At 41.0% G+C, this 22,561-nt stretch overlaps 1 protein-coding gene across 7 annotated transcripts in view; it reads right to left on the bottom strand.

Moving 5' to 3' along the window:
• The window catches only part of PHF10 (PHD finger protein 10), a 63,524-nt gene that overhangs the window by 32,471 nt on the left and 8,492 nt on the right, over positions 1-22,561 (bottom strand). For 3 of the 7 annotated variants that reach the window (XM_075203508.1, XM_075203510.1, XM_075203514.1), the window contains exons 4-8: positions 17,521-17,604; positions 14,582-14,715; positions 12,455-12,523; positions 12,231-12,380; positions 6,350-6,459 (exon numbers count right to left, since the gene is read on the bottom strand). In XM_075203508.1, the coding sequence (XP_075059609.1) occupies positions 6,350-6,459; positions 12,231-12,380; positions 12,455-12,523; positions 14,582-14,715; positions 17,521-17,604 (547 nt within the window). The remainder of the gene's footprint in view (positions 1-6,349; positions 6,460-12,230; positions 12,381-12,454; positions 12,524-14,581; positions 14,716-17,520; positions 17,605-22,561) is intronic. The other 4 variants (XM_075203509.1, XM_075203511.1, XM_075203512.1 and 1 more) reach the window with 2 other exon arrangements.

Below are 22,561 nucleotides of genomic sequence, written 5' to 3'. Positions count from 1 at the left end.
GTGTGTGTGTGTGTGTGTGTGTGTGTGTGTGTGTGTGTGTGTGTGTGTGTGTGTATCCAATGGGTCTCTCCACAAGCACTCAATATGTCAAAAAGCCTGGATAAGGCTACCCTTCTGCTCAACAGGAAGTTTCTGTCCTCCCTGAGCTCGCATTAGGACACCTGTGTTACGATGTGACAGATGTACTGTGACAGTCAAACTCCCCACATTGTATAAAAATAACCTTAATTTGTAGATAACATTTAATGAATTATATGGTAACACATTAACTCAATAGAACTGAAGAACAAGAATCAAATTGTGAGGCACAAATGAATTCCAAGGTGCAAAACTAACAAGATTTCATCCAGACAAAATAAAGACCCATAAATCTCATTATTTAAAAACACTATCTACTGTACGTGAAAGCCAAAGCCACAGCTAGCGATGTCACAGCAACTATGGTGGACATTAAAATGCTTTCCTATATGGGCTTACTGTCTAATTGGAGTACCTATTTGCATAACTTCCCTTACATAGTTAAACTGTAACTATTCTCTCATCAATCTCAATTTCCTGAGATCTTTTCTTGACCAGTTATAATATATGCACACTAGAGGCCATTTACCAAAGTGAAAAAATACACACTACAATATAATTTAGGATCACAGTTTTGCTGTTTTTCTTCTGAAAAAAACATCCCCAAGTCAGCTTTATGGTTTTTAACAAACTATGAAATGAGCCTTGATAGTACAAAAGCCATCCCAATGAAAGTATAGGATGACTAACTTAAATGTCACCTTCGGAGAAACGGATCAATTGCGTTTGTGGCCACCCTTAATTGTGCCCTCTTCAACCCCTTTAAATATCGTGTCATGCAAATCTAATTTTTGCACGTGTGCTATTCTAAGAGATTTGACATATTTAGCCCACATTCCCAAATCCACCTAGCTCCTCCTATCAGAAGTTGCTAAACTTTGCACTTCAAGCAGATGCCGATATCCTGATGTGCAGATCCATGCACTTTCCGAAAGAAAAGAAAAATTTTATAAAAAAAATAGGCGCAATGAATGGAGCAAGAAATGACAAACTGAGATCTAGCTATGGTTCATGGTCCTCGTAGAAATATGCACACATATCAGAATTAAGAAAACCATTAAAATACTCACAATAAAATCTTAAACACAATTTCTGCACTATATGTTAGTTCATGTTTCCTATTTAAAATAATCATCATCATTTATTTATATAGCGCCAACATATTCCGTAGCGCTTTACAATTGGGGACAAACACAGTAAACTAATAAACAAACTGGATAAAACAGACAAAATAGGTGAGAAGGCCCTGCTCTCAAGCTTACAATCTATGGGACAATGGAAGTTTAATACATGAGGTTAAGTATACATTTTGCATTTCGGCCCAGCCAGACTGCAAAGGTAAAAGTGACTCATAAGATAAATGATCCTGTCACACAACGATGTTGGTCAAGGGGTAGTTGTATAACAGGTGGTAATAGGGTAATGTAGTGAGGTTAAGAGGGTGGTTGAGGAATATTATAAGCTTGTCTGAAGAGGTGGGTTTTCAGAGAACGCTTTAAAGTTTGTAGACCAGAGGAGAGTCTTATTGTGCGGGGAGAGAATTCCATAGAGTGGGTGCAGCCCGAAAAAAGTTCTGTAACCGGGAAGGGGAGGATGTAATAAGGGTGGATGAGAGACACAGATCTAGTGAGTTGGGAGATATTTTGAGACGATTGGAGATGTATGTTGGTGCAGCTTTGCTGATGGCCTTGTAGGTTAGTAAAAGTATTTTATATTGAATTCGGTAGAAGACAGGCAACCAGTGTAGAGACATACAGAGTGATTCAACAGAGGAATAACGATTTGCAAGGAAAATCAATCTTGCCGCTGTGTGCAAAATAGATTGTAGGGGTTTGAGTCAGTTTTGGGGAAGACCAGTAAGGGGGAATTGCAATAGTCAATGCGGGAGATGATAAGTGCATGAATTAGGTTTAGATGTATGTAACATGATTTAGATATAGTCAATGTGGAGAACAAAGGATAGTTGTGAGTCAAGGATTACACCTAGGCAGCGAGCTTGTGGGGTGAGATTTATGGTCAGGTTATCAACAGAAATAGAAATGTCAGGTATGCTCCTGTTGGCGAGTGAGAATATTATTAACTCTGTTTTAGAGAGATTAAGTTTGAGTTGGCGGGAGGACATCCAAGATGAAATGGCAGAAAGACAGTCAGTTACACGGGACAAGGCATATGTCAAGAAATCAGGAGAGGATAGATACATTTGGGCATCATCCGCATAGAGATGATACTGAAATCCAAAGGAACTTATTAGATTTCCAAGAGAAGCGGTATAGATAGAGAACAGCAGAGGGGACCTAGCACTGAGCCTTGCGGTACTCCAACTGATAAAGGAACAGGAGCAGAGGTGGCCCCAGAGAAATTAACAGTGAAAGAGTGATTAGAAAGGTAGGATAAGAACCAGGATAGAACAGTGTCTTGAAGACCTAGGGATTGCAGCGTTTGTATGAGTAGAGAGTGGTCAACGGTGTCAAATGCAGCTGAGAGATCCAGGAGAATTAGGAGAGAGTAATGGCGTTTAGTTTTAACAGTGATCAGATCAGATCATTGACAACCTTAGTCAACGCAGACTCTGTGGAGTATTGAGAACGAAAGCCAGACTGAAGAGCATCCAACACGTTGTTTGCGGAAAGGAAGCGTGTGAGGCGAGTGTAGGCAAGTCTCTCTAGAAGCTTGGAGGGGCACGGGAGCTGAGAGATGGGACGGTAATTTGAGAGAGAGTTTGGGTCGGAATCTTGTTTTTTTTAGAATAGGAGTAAATCACTGCGTGCTTGTATAGTGATGGGAAGATGCCAGTAGAGAGCGATAGATTTCAGATTTTAGATAGAGGTGAAATGAGCACAGGAGACAGGGATCTACCAATTTGCGAGGGAATGGGATCAAGAGGACAGGCGGTAGAGTAGGAAGATGAGAAGAGAGTAGTAATTTCCTCTTCATTTGTGGGGTCAAATGAAGAGAGGGTGTCAGAGGGTAGTGGGAAGAAATTGAGCTGATTGCTTGTCGAGGAAAAGGATACCATTTCTAGTCTGATCTAATCAATCTTGTCCTTGAAGTAGGAAGCAAGATCCTGGGCACTGATATAAGATAGAGGGTTCGGGGTGGGAGGATTAAGTAGAGATTTGAATGTATTGAAAAGGCGTTTGGGGTTAGAAGCCTGTGCATAGATAAGAGATTGGAAGTATGTTTGTTTTGCAGTGTCCAGAGCATTTTGATAGGAGCGGTAGATAGAAGTATATGTGAAGAGGTGCGAGATTTACGCCAGTGACGTTCTGCTTTACGGGAAAGTTTTTGAAGATATTGCGTTGCTGTAGTGTGACACGGCTGACATCGATGTCAACGTGTAGTATGTAGTGTCGCTGGAGCCACTTGATCAAGGGCCGTTGCTAAGGTTTGGTGAAAATTAGTTACTGCCATCTTAGGGGAGGCGAATGTAGAGATAGGGGAGAGAAAGTGTTGAAGACAGGTGGAAAATTGTTGAAGATTAATAGAATTAAGATTTCTGCGGGTATGAGGAGGCTTGGTAGAGTTAGACATTAGAGAGGTTAGAGCAGTGGGGGTGAGCATGTAGCTGATAAAGTGATGATCTGAGCAGGGGAAGGGTGTGTTAAGGAAACTGAGCATAGTCTAGAGAAAACAAGATCAAGGCAATGGCCACCCTGATGAGTAGATGATTCAATCCACTGGGAGAGGTCAAGTGAGGAGGTTAGAGACAGTAGTTTGGAAGCAGCTTTGGAAGGTGAGTTATCAATGGGGATGTTGAAATCACCCAGGATGAGGGTGGGGATGTCTGAAGATAAGAAGTGAGGGAGCCATGCAGAGAAATCCTCAATAAATTGCTTGTGTGCTCCAGGGGGACGATACAAAAAATAGAGATGGAAGCGCACAACGGGATATATTTAGGTAAGCAGCTGAACAACAGGAAAGTCCAACCTGACCAGGCAATATACAAGAATATTCTGCGCTTAAACCTAAAGGGTAATGATTGGTAAAGGCCAGAGGATAAAATAAATGTATTTATCAATAAAAGAACAATTTAAAGTAATGCAAACAATGCAGATATACAATTGAGCAGTATTATCATGATACACAATACAAACAGTATGTTGACAGATATATATCAACAGTGCGTTATATGAAGGTCCATATGTATGGAGGGTTCATCAACTAAGACCACTGGGTGTGTATATCCAAGGAGCCGACTATAATCAGCGACAGCATAAGGTAGATATGCAAGTATGATGCTTCAATGTCTATACTTGCGCTTATGGTGAATCCGCGAGTGGTGTCCAGATGATCAGATGAAGTCCAGTAACAACAGATATTGCAATGGATTTGATGAGTGGAGAATTCCACGGTGGAGAATAGCTGTGAGTAAACGGAGGAGATGAGGATGTAGATCGCGGTAACCGCGATGAGAATCTGCGGCGTGCATTCCAGCGTGGAACGCACACCTGACCGGAAGTGAGAAGCCGGGGACGATAGTTCACCGCAACACGTAGAGAGAATGGATTAAAAATGTGAATACCATGTACTTCAAAAGATGTGAACGTGAGTGATGGGACATTTGGTAGAACTGTGAATGTGCACTGTGGGGAGAGTAGTCGTCCAACCCCACCTCATTGTCTGCCTTCAGGTCTGGGGGTGTGTGTGAGATGGAGGCCACCATGTGAAAGTGCTGCAGGTGAGGCAGTGTCTGAATGCATGAGCCATGTTTCCGTTATTGCCAGAAGGTTGAGGATTTTTGAGAGGAAGAGATCATGTATGAAGATAAGTTTGTTACAAACAGAGCGTGCATTCCAAAGGGCGCATTTAAAGGACTTTGGAAGAGATGGGAGATAGGTGGTGTTTGAGGTTTGCTATAGAGCGGTAGTGTTCTGATGTATGTGTGTGTGAGGAGTGTGGGGGACCTGGATTAGGTGATATAGAACCGGCTATTAGAAGCAGAGAGAGAGAGAGAAAGATAGGTAAGGGTGCGATGTGTTACCTTTTATTTTCTGGCGACAGGTGGAGGCTGTACTTGTTAGAGATAATAAATAGGACAACAGTTCATGGGTGTTAACTAGAGGTGAGTGGAGTAATGAAGGTGCAATGTGGGCAAATGTTTGTGTTGGTGGAGGGGTGAAAAATGATACAGTCCTAAAGATAATGCCATGAAAAGATACCAAGAAAAGCAATTTGTTAAACATTTTGATAAGAGTAAAAGCAAAAAAGTTAGAGGATTTTAAAGAATTACCTATTTGCAGTGTTCCATATAGATAGACAAGTAATGCAGAAATAGGCTGTGGCAGATGTAGCTTATTCCTGGAAGTAATTGAATGTTGTCCAATGTTTGTCCAACTGTGATGTCTAACTGTGCATTTTCATACACTTTGTGAGAAAACTCACTTAGTGCAGAAAACACACATACGTCACCCCATAGACTGAAGCTAATATGTAGTCAGGTTAATTTAGGAATACACTACAGCTGTGCTAATTATTATTATTATTATTATTAATATTTATTTATAAGGCGCTACAAGGCATCCGCAGCGCCGTACAGAGACAAACAAAATCACAATACAATGGGAGACAGCACAGTACAGTAAACACAGCAACTCAGTACGCTCAATGCACAGCTAGAGAGGGCGGGGAAGGGGGAGGGAGGATCCGAAAATGACGGGGCCCAAGAAGGGGGGTGTGGAAGACAGGGAGACCCCCAGGGGGGAGGAGGGAGCGAAAGTGGATGTGGGGTGGAGGACCTTTGAGGAGGAGGGCTAAGTAGCTGGAGAGCAGAGTTAGAAGTGGTGGAAACAGGAGGAGAGATGGCCCTGCTCAGAGGAGCGAATTGGGTCAGATAATCAAAGGAAAAGAAAAACATTTGACGAATAGGCTACAGAGGCCAGATACCCATCATAAATTAGACATCAATAAAAGACTCGGTCCAACCTAAGTCAGAACATATAACAAATTCCGAAAAACATACTTTTTAAACACACAGTTGCAGTAAGCAATAAAGTATATAATGGCAAAAGATGTGTCAAAATAGCATTTGTGCTGGGGACCGACACTTTTACAGCTTCATAAATGATCCTTAGTGTCTCTTCCGAGAAAACCAGGTCTAAGACCTTTGTAATAAATACAAAAATGTGAGAAGAGTCGTAAATGTTGTCACAAGAAACAATAATACCTAGGATATAAACTGTTTTTAAAAGCAAACATAATTCAGTTTAACGAATATATTTACATATAATGTAAAAAATAAATAATAAAAAAAAAAGAATAAAGAGAAACGTACCTTTTATAATATTCCTGAAACTGTCCAGGTATGAGAGAAACAGGATAAGAACTCACTTTTGTCATTTCTGCAGGAAGAATTTTGTATTTTCCCTGAGGCACTTGTATTACCTATTTTACGATTGAATAAAAACCCCACGTTAAATTCAGATCACACTACACAGTGACAATTCTTAGACCATTAGATGGATCATGATTCACTAGCAAAAAGATATGCATCAGTGAGAATTGACAAACAATCTTAAGAGAAGACAAATGGGACATTAGTAGCAATCTATTCACAATGTTTGTCACATATTAACCTAATCCAACAAAGCAAGAAAGTATATAATAACATTTTTATGCTGGACAATGGCTGACAGCAGGTCTCAGAAACAATTCTCATATCAGGACATCAAGTTAATTTGTACCGCCAATTCTAAGAGAGCGTGGATTTAACAATAAAGGAAAGAGAACTACTTCAATATTCATGTCAATAGATTCAGAACTGGTCAATGTAAAAGCATTTCTAGTAAAAACATTTTGTGACAACACAAATGGTAGCCATCTCTCCAGACAATCTGGAGCAAGAAACACCTGTCGGCCAGTTATCCCAGCTAGCACACAGCTAAACGTGTTTAGACCCATAGGTAATGGGGTAAAGATTTGAGCAAGAGTCACTTAAACCACCTCTACTCATTTCAGCTGTGCAAACATAATGGGCACTACAAATTGCTCACACAGAGAGCACTGATCTCTTCGGAGAGATGCAAGTACAGTGCATATTGCAAGAACCAAAGCAGATGATGGGGCAGGGCAAAATAAGTCAGTTATTCTCCAATTGTCCATTTCCAGACATTGCATGTGCCTTTGGTGAAGTGTGCTGACCAGCATTACACAACAGAGATCATTGCTTTCTATGTGAGCGACTGTCTCCCGTCCATTCACTTGTCAACTTGCAGAATGGAATATTAGAATTAAAACACTTTTGTGCATAGAAAGGGCAACAGCAGGCAGCGGAGTAAGGTCCAGGCAGGGATCAGGGTCGGCAAAAAACAGCGTATCCAGAGAACGGGCAGAGGTCAGGGTCACAAGCAATCCAACAAAGTCCAGTAGGCAAGCCAGGGGTCATACACAGAAGATTCAATCCAAATAACACAGGAGCAGAGGAAAAGAGCAGGTCAGCTGCCCAAAACTGAGAGTTATAACCGTCAGGGAGGATAAGTCCTCCCTGCCTTATATACCTGGAAGGCCCAATAGAAACTGGAGGGCATGGCAGAAAATCATTGGGAATAAATTAACTACTGATGGTTGCGCACGCGTCCGGCTGGCCGGGTCGCGTCAGTGATGTGTGGAACTTCGCATTGCCGACGGCCGTGATGAAGACCGGAAGTGACGAACTGGTTCGTCATGATGATGGCTGGGATGTGTCTGAGGGGCCTCATTACCGCCGCGGCTCCTAACAGTGTTAATACAACACTCAGCACTGGTAAAGCAAGGTTTATTTTCTTCCTAACCGGCTAAAACATGGACATGAACAAAATATGGTAAAATTATATATCCTGACAAGCCGCCACTTCACTTGCATTTTGACAAAGCTTTTTTCAAGGCAATAGAAATGCTGGTTAAAGAACAAGCAAAACAGTTGTTAGCTGGGTTTTTTTTTGTTTGCAGAAGTAGGACATTTAGCTGTCGCAGCAGAAAATAACTTTGGACAATTGGTGAGAGCCCAGTTTATCGTCCCTTCTCTGCAGGAGTCACTTGGAAATCATGTTATAAATGACAATCCCTAGTTCCAATTAAACTTTCACAATGGGTCTCCGGGAAATTGAATTTATGTCACTAGGTAATTACCTAGCACGGCTTCTCAGCACATTCCCCTCACAGACAAGAACATACATATTGTGTGCGACATTGAGGCATTTCATGTAAGGGTCATACACTAGTACAAAGACATGCCAGTAGTGTTTCACATAATGGAAAAACTTCCCCTAGTTCTTTCTTTGTTTAGATAATATCCCAGAAATGCTGGCTGGCACCTACTTGAAATGGTTAACCCTGGTTGTACAGAAAAGTCCTGGCTGTAATTGAAGACTGTTACGCACAGGCTCAAATCTTTATCAGTGTCACACATAAAAAAAACATACTCCATCCCCCCTTGCGGAATCCCCACACCCTCTTCCAAGGGCTCCTCCACCTTGTCTGCCTTGCTATTACAACACTCCCTGCATGACACCTGGCGCCTTAAAAATTCCACTGCGAGAGACTATACACATTTCTCAGCTCCCCATCAGATATACTCCCGCATTGACATGATCCATATCTCCCAATCTCTGATACTCCTAACAACTCAAGCGGGCATTGTCCCATTCTCATGGTCTGACCATGCGGGTGTATACATTCTTCTCGACCTCCTCCACCACTATCCACGCCCCTTTAGATGGCGCCTAGACGACTCCCTGCTTCTAAATACTTCCTCCTTTATGGATATTAAATCAGCTATATCTGATTACTTTCAAGAGAACACCACTCAGGAATTGGCGCCTGGCGTAATATGGGAAGCTCATAAAGCTACCATTCGTGGGCGACTCATAAGTGTTGCTTCGCAGGTAAAGCGTAAAGCCGCCCTAGAAATCTCCTCATTAGAGCAACGGATCTCCACTCTTCTGACTCAGCATAAGTTGGTCCCTGATCCATCTCTATTAACACAAATTAACTCTTTAAAGGGCCAGCTTAATTCCCTTCTGTCCCGCCGGGCAGCATCCATATTACAGAAACTTCAACAACGCTTCTATGATAAGGCAGACAAGGCGGATTCATTGTTAGCTCGGAAGCTCCGTCAAAGGCGTGTCCGAGGAGCTATTGACAAACTCCATAAGAATTCCACTAATTCAGTAACATATGACCCTCTAGAAATTGTTAAGGAATTTAGAGACTTCTACGCTTCCCTCTATAACCTTCCTGGCTCCCCTCCCCGGGGGGATCTCCTATCGGATTCGCTGGAGTCGTACCTAGCTAATACCCCTCTTCCACACCTCTCTCAATCCCAGCTCACTTGCTTAAATGGGGACATCACTGCAGATGAAGTAAAATTAGCTATAAAATCCCTTAAACCCGCCTCTGCCCCCGGTCCCGATGGCTTTTCAGCACAGTATTATAAAAAGTTTGCCGCGGACCTTGTTCCTTATCTAACATCCTTTTACAACCAAATTCTGGAGGGGGCTTCCTTTGACTCTGCTACCACGCTTGCCAATATTGCAGTAATTCCCAAACCTGGGAAAGACCTTCTGCACTGTGCAGGCTATAGACCCATCTCCCTCCTCAATGTAGATCTCAAGCTCTACGCTAAAATCTTAGCTACCAGGCTTAACCCCCTGCTCCCCAAACTGGTTCATCCGGACCAAACGGGCTTCATCCCAGGGAGACAGGCCCCCGACAACACTAGAAGATCCATCGATTTGATCCACTCTATACATAACGGAAAATTGCCCTCCCTTATGATGGCTTTGGATGCGGAAATGGCGTTTGACCGTATTTCTTGGACATTCATGAGGGGGGTTCTCGAATCCATGGGCTTTTGCGGTAGGTTTCTAACTGGTATTTTGGCTCTCTATAGAAACCCTTCTGCTACGGTTTCGGTCAATGGCCTAACCTCCAAACCATTTACAATTTCTAATGGTACCCGCCAGGGTTGCCCCCTCTCCCCATTGATCTTCGCCCTTATAATCGAACCGTTAGCAGCCAGAATTCGTTGCAACCATTCTATTTCCGGTATAAAGGTCGGTTCTATGGAAAGCAAAATTGCTTTGTATGCAGATGATGTCCTCATTAGCGTGTCCAACCCCATTACCTCTCTCCCCCCCCCCCCTCCTTTTGGAACTAGATACTTATGGACACTTCTCGGGCTATAAAATTAACCCTGCCAAAACTGAAACTTTGGATTTCTAGGTCTCTAAAACAGATAAAGCAATCCTAGATCAAACATTCCCTTTCACTTGGCATCGCCATAAAATAAAGTACTTGGGGGTCTTCCTTACCAAAAATCTCTCCCATCTATTCCAAGCTAATTTCCCCCATACCCTTTCCCAAATTAAGAAAGATTTCAACACCTGGTCCCTCCAATTTATCTCCTGGATAGGTCGTATAAACTCTGTTAAAATGAATATTCTCCCCAGACTGTTATACCTTTTTCAAACCTTACCTATCCGAATTCCCCCCTATGTATTTAAATTCCTCCAATTTGAGTCTTCTAAATTTATTTGGGCAGGTAAACGCCCACGAGTACGACTCAGGGTCCTACAGAGATCCTCGCGGGGTGGCGGTCTAGGTATACCTAATTTTAAAAAATACTATCTATCGGCCCAAATCGCTCAATGTGTCCTATGGAACGGTCCCGTTTTTGCTAAGGTCTGAGTGACACTAGAGGCGGAAAGTCTGGGGATGCTTACTCCTGCCTCCCTTCTGTGGACTCCAAGGGCCCGTCGCCCCAAAAAAGCTTTGTCTCATCCCATAATTTCCCACTCTCTGGCTATATGGGACTCATCCATCAGGCTCTATGGTCTCTCTCCGCAGCCATCACCAATTATCCCCCTTTTTAATAACCCTGATTTCCCTCCTGGTCTACACCATTCCGCATTCCTTCCGTGGCATTCCCGAGGGATACGTTTCCTAAATGACATAACCCGCGATATAACATTTCCCCAATTTACGGACATTCAAACTAAAATTGGCCTGCCCACACGGATATTTTATCAATTCCTGCAAATTCGCAATTTTCACACTCTCTTCAAACCACATCTTATTTCTCGACATCTCACAACAATTGAAACACTGTGTCTGCGCCAGGCATCGACGTCAGGTCTTATTTCTAGTATCTACTCTGAACTAATTGCTCCCTCTACTCCTCCTCGAGACCCTCATGAGATGTCATGGGAACATGACCTGGGCTCTCCTCTTGACGATGAGGAGTGGGCGGAAATTCGGGACAATGCTGCCTCCAGCTCAATCTGCGTCCGAATAAAGGAAAATGTTTACAAACTTCTCTACCGGTGGTACTATGTACCTACTCGGCTACAAAAGATACTGCCGGATTCTTCTGACAGGTGTTGGCGTCTATGCTCTGGTGCGGGCTCTTTCTTACATATATGGTGGGACTGCCCGAAACTGAATCCTTTCTGGCGCGAAATTAAAGCATTGATAGAAATGTTAATTCAAATCCCCTTACCCTTCGACCCTAAATTTTTTATTCTTCCCCTCGGTTTCCCCTCGGCCACTAGACACCAAAATAAACTTGCTTGTCACATTATTTCAGCGGCCACATGTCAAATCGCCATAGAGTGGAGGCAGGCTGCCCCCCCTTCATTCTCCGCTGTAACTAATAGGATTTGGCATACGTATAAGATGGAATACATGACTAGCATTATGCGAAACACGGCCAAATCTTTTAACAAGGTCTGGGACCCCTGGATGTCTCACTTCCAATACCGCTCCCCCTTTACCTAATCATACCCCCTACCCTTACGTTACCCGTCCCTCTCCCATTTCATTGCCCCTGACTCAAGAGGGATCTCCCACGCACCTCCCCTTCTCCCTCTCCACCTTCTCTTTTTTCTTCCTTCTCCTTTTAAAAATAAAAATGCCGGTCTTTATTTCATTGAATCTGTGCTATTTTATCTCTGAAGCACGGAGACTTCTACTTCACTATCGAATGTACTGAATATATTTTGTTTGATATAACATGTATCCTTTGCACTGTTCATTATTTTTTCTTTTGACTGTTAATAAACACTTGTTTAAAAAAAAACAAAAAACATCATACTCCGTTGTTGTTCACTGCAGTGTAAGGCCATAAGGAAATAGCGATATAAAATTACAATTGTCAATCACAAAGTGTAATGTCTTACATGTGTTTGCAAATCAAAATAAGCTCTTCTCTCTTCCATTCTCTCACGATTTAAATTGCTATTAAATTCCGCGGCTTTCTTGGCGGCTTTCTTAATGTATTCAGGGACTTTGCTTGGCTCCACCTTTTGCGTGTTCTGCTGCTGCTGTTGCTGAAAAACAGGAGAATTCTTGTTACAGATCTAATCTCATTCAAACAATCTAAAATTAAAAAGAAGATATTTACAGTAAAACTGTTTACTTTCCCTGTTTCTTCCTGATCACATACTTCATTCTGAATTTCTTCAGTAGTTATCTGTTATGGAAAAATATTGGTATAAAAACAGTTTGAGCTGCGGTTCTTAAAATAGCCACTAAATGAGTTCCTTACACTCAAACCATCATGAATATACATTTGAGAACGTTGTGTAAAACTAAAAGGTAGTTAAACAGTTTACAGTGTTTAATTGGAAAATTTAAAGCCATGTTGTTTATGTTGGGTGCCCATCACCCTGTTTTATTCCATCCACATTTCCTCCAGTTTCAATTTTGCGTTCTAATACCTTTAAATTTGGTCCACCAATTTGATTTAAATCATATTTTAATGTTTTGTGCAATAGATTTACCAATTCTTAATTATCTTAAACACTATTTTTTAGATAAAAGTAAAACAAATATATTCATTTTAAAGCTGGATAAGCCAAAATGTAAATACATTTAATTACATATTATAAAGCCCTTATTTGTTAGGGAGATACTCAACCCCATCAATGCTGCTTGCATTACATACTGCCAATACGGCTGATTGGATGGCTCTGTGGCATGTTCAGTTAGTTCCACTTACAGCCAATGCACCTAACTTTTAAATTTCTCCCAGCAGTTTGTGTGGAAGTAGTGTCAGTTGCAGTAGCAGTCGGGATGAACATCTCATGAACTATGGTGCTCTGGGTCAACGGAGGGAAGTTTAATCGTGAAAAAATGTAATAATTCTTGATAGATAGATAGATAGATAATATATATATATATATATATATACACACACACACATTATATATACATACATATTTTATATACTTTTGCTAGCTAGGGAACTTTGTTTACAGAGTAAGTGACTTGGAATGTGTTAGACTTTAAACAAATATTTGACAGTTTACAAATTGACCCTCCTCTACTAACATCTTTGCAATTTTTGAAAGAAAAGCAACAAAAAAAGGTAATACCTGAATACAATACATACATACTAACCATAACACTAAAGAGGAGCCGCATTTTACACAACATTAACAACTGTATATAAATGATAATTTTTTTGTATTTATAACCTCACAAAATAGTACAGGCAAAAATATAACATTATATACTATAGATAATTACAACACACATGACAAGAAGAATTTAAAAACTTGAGCACCAATGAACTCTTGTATATACCTGGCTGTACATGTCACCTTCCTGTGGTGGAGGCAGCAATTTGATCGGCTCTACTCTAAAAACGCGTGCCTCCACGACATGGCAATAATAAATACTTTAACAGAAATCAAAAGGATGAATTTATAAGCTATATTAATACAAAGGAAATCATGCAGGAATGCCAGTGAAATAGGTATCAACAAGACCATGTAAACATGTACATTTCTATAACAAGAGATAGATCATTACTAAACCATTTATAGTTTTTAATGTAGGGGTCCTGTGGCTTAAAAAAAAACAAGAACACACTTATATCATCTGTCATTGGAAAAGTGGGCAGTATCTTTTGGTCTATAACCATGGTATCAGGTGTAGCAAAGGCCAGTAACAAATGCACTGCTAAAAATGGGAGATGGTTCCTGGATGGAGGAGTGACACTGCCATCCAATCAAAAGTTGACTTATTTCTAGTCGTGCCAGATATCAGCAATTTCCAATATGCCTCTCCAATACCTCCCTGATGCAATGTGCTTCTCTGCTTAAGAGGAGGCAATAATTTGGGCGGGACATTATCCAAATACTAGTCTGGATAAAAAGGTGGTAGAAGGTTATGTAAACCCTCCTACAGCCTGTCTGCTCTATTGGCAAAGATTATTAAGCAAGTATTGGTCATAATATAAAGAAAGATAGCTCAATTAGTCTTATACCTTAATGGTGTATTCAATAGTGTTTTTCACAGGAAGCCCTCAGTCTGTTTTTCAACTTCTATTCTTTGAACAATTAACATTTATTAATGCAAGTGCTCTATGTTTGTGGCCTGTACACGTAAAATTTTTCAATGAAGTTGTATATTAGTTTTTTTAATATTGTATAAGCATTTGCACCAATTTCAAAAGGCATTCAACGGCTTTCGTAACACTTACATAAATATAGTAAGATCTTATCTTGATCAGAGTAGGACTTACCGAGTATTCTTTGTAATGGTCGGTAATGCGTTGTCGCTCTTTTTCTTGAAGAATAACAGAGTACTCGGCGTGCTTGGTTGGGTACTCCTTTATCATAAGGTCAATTACTTCATCGCTTCGCAAAGCCGTCAGACCTTCGAAAACGGCAAGGGGAGAGGAGTAGTCCAACCAGGCATTGACAATGAGAAATAAGTTTGTCCAAGAATGGGAATATATAGTCTAGTGAATAACGAGCATAACTTTTAATCATTGTACTTGTAATCTATAATAGTGTTTACTACATCAATTTAATGAGTAGTCTTGTGTCGGTGCAGCGGTGGGAACCACCCATTCAGAATGCATTTGTGTTTTGTAAAACAAACTGGCAGTCATGCTTTCTTTAACCAACATAGATTACTTAATAATGTTACTAGAATTAACAAACATGGAATAAGCATTCAGAAAATATATGGGTGCATTAAAAATATTGTAGCCAATATGTAGGGACTGAAAGAAAGTGTAAATATACATATTTAAGAAGATCAGAGTTCTATATGATAAAATACAGATAAAGGACGTGTTGAATTTGGGCACCATGGTGGCACAGTGGTTAGCATTACTGACTCACAATTCTAGGGCTAGGGATCCAGGGATACGACCGTTAATTAAAATGAAGGATAGTAGTGGATATAGGGTAAAAATAGGACTGCAATATTGAGTCTGGGGGGATTTTCACAATTGAAACAGATTGGCGGTTGCTTACTCTGGATCAATTTCAAATATAAGTGCAGGATCGCAGGAGATCCAAAATAGGTTGAACTTGATGGACTGGTGTCTTTTTTCAACCTCATCAACAATGATTAGGTCCCAGGTTGGAAACAATCTATGTGGAGTTTGTATTTTATCCCTGTGTTTGTGTGGGATTCCTCCGGGTGCTCCGGTTTCTTACCACAGTCCAAAAAACATACTGGTAGGTTACCTGGTTGCTGACAAAAATGAACCATAGCATGTGTGGCAGAGACTTTAAACTGCAAGCTCCAATGGACAGGGACTGATGTGAATGATTAAATATTATCTGTACACTAAAGAGGGCAACCTTGGCCATCACAATAAAAAAATAAAAAAAAGGTTGGATGACTACACAAACAGAAAAGAGGCATAAGAAAGCATCAACACAACAAGAGATAAGTGGAAAGTATCACATGAAATTATGGAGAATGCACTAATGGTCATAGTCACTAAACGAAAAGTAAAGTAATAACTTGATGTTTCGGAAGAGCTTCCCTAAGAAGCCCTGCTAAATACTATGATTTCCTCCATGATATAAAAGCAGCTTCACTGTAAGGAAAACATAGCCCTGCTACAGACTATAATAGAGAAAGGCAATTGCCAAATAAGTACTTATATATACCTATACAGCCAAAGATGTTGCAGTATAGGATATTAAGATTGACAGAATATTAAATGTCTTTGAAATGTAAATTATAGTTTAATGTAAGGAAAGAAGAAATTATTATCTTAGCGTGCCAAGGTAATGATAAAGGTGTACTATTGTTAGCTTTGGCATGCTAATTTTTTTAATTTTGCCAGATTGTCTTTATATGTAGTCAGAATTCTATGTTACTTGGTTTTAAAACAGGTTAGACAGTAAAATATTTGGGCTAAAAGAAACAAATATTTAAAGTAGAACTCTACAGGGGAAATTCAATTAGCCGCTGCTCATTTTTACCATTACTAAAATCTCTGCTCACTTTTCTTTGTGAAACACAAAGGAAGAACAAAAAAAAAAAAAAAAAAATCACCAGCGATTTCTGTAAAAATCCCACGGTCGTGGTTTTCTGAGAAAAATGGATTCCCCCTATGAACTTTATTTGGGGGGGAAGGGGTGTCTGGGAACCTGGTCTCTGCTTTCTTCTCCGCCCTACTAGAAAGGCAGAGGCCAGATGACCCAGCACGACTAAGTGGACTGTGGCCTATCTAGTTGGTTACAACAGCCACTTTGCAACAATCTAACAATGTTGTTCATCTAAAAAAAAAAAAAAAAAAAGATATTTGATAAAAACTGTGCAAAAATGCCACCATGGGCGCACGATGACAGTGGGCACCATTGCTGCCTCAGTGCTAGGACAGGGGCTAAATTTCAACCAGGGCACTATGTGTGTGGAGTTTGCATGTTCTCTGTCCAAAATATATACTGGTATATACAGGTTATTTGGCTTTGGTCCCTAGTGTGTGTGGTTGTATAGTAGAGAATTTAGACTGTAAGCTTCACAGAAGAAGTGACAAATCTGAATTATTAAACATTCTCTGTAAAGCTCATCATATTATCTTGGCGCTTTTTAAAGGTTAATAAATATATACATGCAGAATTAAATTACAAACATGAAATTCTGTGTAAAGTCATGCTAATTTTTTTTTATATTTCCATTGTATTTGTCCAATGGAATATTAAGAGATGAATGTATAATACTATGCTTTCTAAAAATACTTTTTTATTTCCATTGTCTATGACCTCCAGTTCAGTAGATTGCCAATTTTTTTTTTTTAGTCTCATAATACCCCCATCTGTACCCAAACTTTTGGTGTGCAACCCATTTGTTCATACAAATACAGCCTATCAGTGTATCCGTGACCCATCCCCTTATTAAAGCTTTGCCAGGTTACGGTCACATAGCTGCCCCTTTCATTTTCAGATTGTAAATAGACAACACCGTCAATCCTTTTCACGTGTGATAATCCGTTTATAATGCAATAGCTTGGGCCTAGTGGCAAGGGATGGATATGGCATAACTGGGAGTAAGGCCAGGGTCCTAAGGACCAAATACATATTACAGAGAACAGGCAAAAAAGTTAATCCCCCCTAAACGTCCAAGTAATGGCTAGTGCACAATATTTAATTTAAAAAAGATGTGACTATTTGAGTAGGACAATGAAAAGCAGGACATCTGTATTATAATTACCTAAAGTACACTGAGTTTCTGTAATGACATTTAGCTCTCTCAGGTATAGTTTCTCCTTGTGCGATAGATCTCTTCTCTCTAAATCTTTAAAGACAAAGAAATGTTGCCGTTTTCATCTGCACACTTATCAGTGATCCAACTACTTAATGAAAGCATTAAATTTGTATTTTTTCCCCATGTAGGATTAACAACTTTGAATTTAACACAGCAAAACGTCAGTTAAAACAAATGTAACAAAACACTGTATTTGTTTAATACACACATCAGAAATATAGTTTTAAACAATATATTGCTCTCTACAAAGTATAAAACATAAAGCTCTCAATATTTATCAAAAATACTTTAAATATCCTCCCCAATAACCCCACAGTGATGTAAAAAATTAAGACAGTCAGTTACTGCAGGCAAACAATGCAAAAACACATGTCTATTTGTGCACATATGTACCCTACAGCCAGGGCCGGATTAACCCGAGGTCTAACTGGGCTATAGCCCAGGGGCCTCGGGCATCCAGGGGGCCCTTCAAACTCCTCAGCAGCATTATTGATCGGTCGGGGGCGGGGGCGCCCCCGGCCCGATCGATGCTGCTGAGTACTGTCAGTGCAGTCCTCCGTCTCGGCGCGCTGTAGTCTGCTTACTGAGGATATCTCGCGAGAGTTCATGAACTCTCGCGAGATCTCCTCAGTAAGGAGCTTACAGCGCGCCGGGACGGAGGACTGCACTGACAGGTAAGTGCTTGGGGGGGTCCTCGCGGGGGGTGGGGGGCGGCGGACGGCTCACATTGGGGGCCTCGCGGGGAATGGAGGGCCCCTTAGCCCAGGGGCCTCCATTCCCTTAATCCGGCCCTGCCTACAGCACACAAATGTGCCCATTTCGGCAGCCTGTTATAAGATTGCGTTCCCTAGAAGTGTTTAACCCATTTGCTCATGCAACATTATATCTAAACACTGCCTATCAGTGTATCTGTGACCTATCCCCTTATCATAGCTTTATCAGATTACGGTCTACCTACCTTACTGGGAAAAAAATAAAAAATGTGCCCCTCACAAATAATGGGCACATCTTCAAATCTACCCAGTCATCTCTCCTTTTGCTCAAATAAATAGCATAGTTGACGTTTTGCTTTTGTGTATTTGATCTATGCGTAACTGTTAAAAACATACAGCTTACCCTGATCCAACCATTATACAGCAAAATTCTGTTCACACCCATAAAGCTACCATTTTTTAATGCAGAGCCACTAAATGCACAAAAGCAGGAACAATGAAGTCACAAATGTAGAAAACCAGCCTTTGCAAAGCAGAGACGTTTTTGTTTGCAGTAAGCACCCACAAATGTGTGACATATGCAAGTTGAGCTCATTTAAGTTGAAGATTTACTTTCCATATTGATTATAGTGATATAACATTAAAACATTGTTACAAATTGTTACATATGTATCAATATATGCATTTCAATAACAAGCATCACATTAAAGAGCCCACTCCCAATACATTAAGGAAAGGAAAGCAAAAACAGGAGCAACTTTGCACCTTGGCAAGACAATGTTGCATTGGAGGGGGAGGTAAATTTAAAATGTGGGGACAGATTTATAGTTGGGGTAGGGCATGTCCTAGATTAACTTTACATTTCAATGTAAAAATAAATCAAGTACTTGTGTGTTATATCACAAAACTGCCAATATTTAACTTATGTGCAAAATAATAAACTAATTTACACCCATTGCATTGTAATATGGTTTGTCCGGGAGAAAACGTACTAATTTCTTTTGCCTTACTTTCCTTAATAAATCAGGCCCGATGTGTTTTGTTATTCAGTGACGTTCAACAATCCAATTAAGAAAAAAAAATAGCTCTAACACCTATACTTAGGGGCATATTCAATTGTTGGCGGCACAGCCTAAAGTAACGCACCCTGCACACTATTACCGTCATATCATAATAGTGCGCGTAAATACCATTACGGTACTTTTCACGCTGGATTTCAGCTCGTGGCTCAGGAAGCTGCGAGCTGAAATCCGACTTAGTATTACCATAATAACGGTAATACTTTTTCCGCGGCGGAAAAAGTAAACAATTGAATATGCCCGTGAGTGGATTTCCTAATCGTCGGTAAGAGGGGGCAGCTTGAAACAGTTACAGTCATCAGGCATCCCAATAGTTCCAGCAACTATGTATCCATGGCAAGTACAAGTTTGTTTGTTTGTTTGTTTAAAGTAACTTGTTGATCTCTATCTCAAACAATTTTTTATTTTTTGTGGAATTATTCTTGAAGCACAACCACAGAAATAACATTAAGGACCAAACAGACCTGAAGGCCTTGTGCCAGTTACATGCCTTACGTATTTGGCGAGTAGTCGCTAATAAAACTTCTCAAACTTGACCATTGTGGTCCTTATTTAATTGTTTGCTGCTTAAAGTATTTCTTCATCTCGTGGTTTCTTTGAAGCACCATTTTGCGTCTCATGTCTCGGTATTGGTTTAGCGTGATTTGCTGGGTTTATATTAATCATAGTTTATCATATATTAATCAAAGTAATATTACTTTCTGATACTGAATAACTTCTGGTGCAATTTATACTTTCTTAACTATGCTCTTGTGAGTTCAGCCTCGTACAATTTATTTTATATGTATCTTTATTATTTCTTCCGTGTGCTTGTTTTCTGAAAACTTATCAGAAAAACCTGCTATGGTGATTTATTTACTTTCTAGCATTCCTGTAGTTAAACTTGTTGTATTGAGTGCGTCAAAAATAGTTTTTTCCTATATAAATGTTGCTGTTTAAATTCATCCACATTTTATCTTGCCGAGTACAAGTGTTACTGATACTGCTTGTCTATACTGGTTAACATTTATAGGGCCTGCCTGTAGATCTTCACCATGTTTCCATATCTGACAAACGGTACCATTTGGTACATTGAGGTGATTTTTCCTTTTTAAAACTGAAATTAAAAAAAAAAAATGGGGGTATAGTAGGTGGGACTAAGAGTTAGGCACTTAGACTAATCTTTTTTCCTCCCCTACAGTTTTGTCTAACCAAGCGTATGAGAAAGAAGAGCCCCGTTGGCTAAAATACTTTTTTTTTATTTTTTCTTTGGTAATAAAATTCACACAACAGAACTATTTACAGAGCAAGGGAGGGTGTGCAGTGTCCCCCAATGGAGTAAGAGATTTTACAGGGAGTAAAAATCTTCTTTTATCTTTCCTACCATTGGGGGACACTGCAAGACATTGGGGACATACCAAAGCTGCCTCTAAGGAAGGGACTGCTCTGGAACGGCTGCACTCAACACTCTGCGTCCAAAACTCGCATCCAGCCCTGCAGCCTGTAAAATTTTGAAAATATGTGGACATATGACCATGTTGCCGCTTTACATAGCTGCTCCGCCGAAGCCCCAAGATGCACGGACATCTCTAGTTGAATAAGCCTTTAACGCTGCTGGGACGGGCTGAGGTGCCCAGACATAAGCCAGAGAAATAGTGAACCTTATCCAGCGGGCAAGAGATAGGTTAGAGGCCGGCCCGCCTCGCTTTTGCGCATTGTAAAGAACAAAAAGATCCTTTGCTCTGCGGACCGAGGCCGTGCGGTCAACGTAAAAATGAAGAACATGAACGATGTCCAGCAACAGAAGCTCGTCACTAGAAGAAGAAGACGATGGGCGGAAGGCCGGGACCACGATTTCCTGATTTAAGTGGAACCTAGACACCTCCTTCGGGACAAAGAAAGGTTTGGTGCGCAGGACCGCTCTTTCCTCGTGGAAAACTAAGAAAGGAAAATTGCAGCAGAGTGCTGCCAATTCAGAAATCCTACAAGCCGACGAGATAGCCAAGAGAAACACCAAGTGAGTTGACGTAAATCGACTGACTCCAGAGGTTCAAATGGGGTCTGGGTAAGTGCGTTAAGCACCAAATTGAGGGCCCAAGTTTCCACTGGGTGAATGAAGGGGGGCTGCACATGAAGGACTTCCTGCAAAAAGGTCTGAACATCCCTGAATGTCGCCAGTCTGCGTTGGAAGTAAATGTAAAGCGCTGAAACTCGAACCTTAAGGGACACGAGCTGGAGCAACTTATCAAGGCCGGCCTGCAGGAAACCCAGAAGCTGAGGGAGACTAAACTTGTATGTGTGTAGACTGTGAGCCTCACACCAAAGAATTTATGCCTTCCAGACTCAATGGTTTATGGTACAGGAGGATGCCCTCATTAGGGTACCAATAACTTCCTGTGAAAAAATTCTGTTCCTGAGAATTAGGGTTTCAACAGCCACGCCGTCAAAGCTAGACGATCCAAAAAGTGGCAAAGAGGACCTTGAGCGAGAAGATCTGGTTGTATTGGCAGATTTAAGGGCGGTGCTGCCGATAGTTTCACAATGTCTGAGAACCATGCTCTGCGTGGCCAATGAGGGGCTACTAGAATTACGGACACCCGCTCTCTTATTAAATTTTTTAGCAACAGCGAGAGCATGGGTATCGGCGGGAAGAGGTACACTAGGTGAAACAGCCATGGGATTGTCATGGCATCCACGAACTCTGCTTGAGGGTCTAGTGCTTTTGAGCTGTATTGGGGGAGCTGGTAATTTAGCCTGGATGCCATGAGATCGATCTCCGGCATGTCCCAGCGCTCCACTAAAAGAGCAAAAATGTGGTTGTTAAGGTACCATTCGCCTAGGTGAACCTTCTGCTTTCTGAGGAAGTCTGGTTCCCAATTTTCCAAGCCCGGAATGTAGACGGCTGATATGTTGGGAACATGGCGTTACGCCCATACCATGATCTTGGTTATCTCTTGCATGGCTCCTGCACTGTACCCCCCTGGCTCCTGCACTGTACCCCCCTGGTGGTTTAGATATGCCACGGCCGTGGCATTGTCCGACTGAATTTGGAGACAGGAACCTCTGTGCCTGAGTCAGTGTCCTGTACACTGCTCTGAATTCTAGGACGTTAATTGGGAGCGAGGCCTCTCGGGGGCACCAGAGACCCTGGAATCTCCGGAAGCCCATGGGAAACGCACTGCTTTTACCTCCTGTGGCCACTTCAATGACCTTCTC

This window comes from Mixophyes fleayi, chromosome 3 (genome assembly GCF_038048845.1).
Source record: "Mixophyes fleayi isolate aMixFle1 chromosome 3, aMixFle1.hap1, whole genome shotgun sequence".
Classification (NCBI taxonomy): domain Eukaryota; kingdom Metazoa; phylum Chordata; class Amphibia; order Anura; family Limnodynastidae; genus Mixophyes; species Mixophyes fleayi.
The sequence above is the reverse complement of the archived record's forward strand: the minus strand, read 5'-3'. Positions and strand labels throughout refer to the sequence as shown.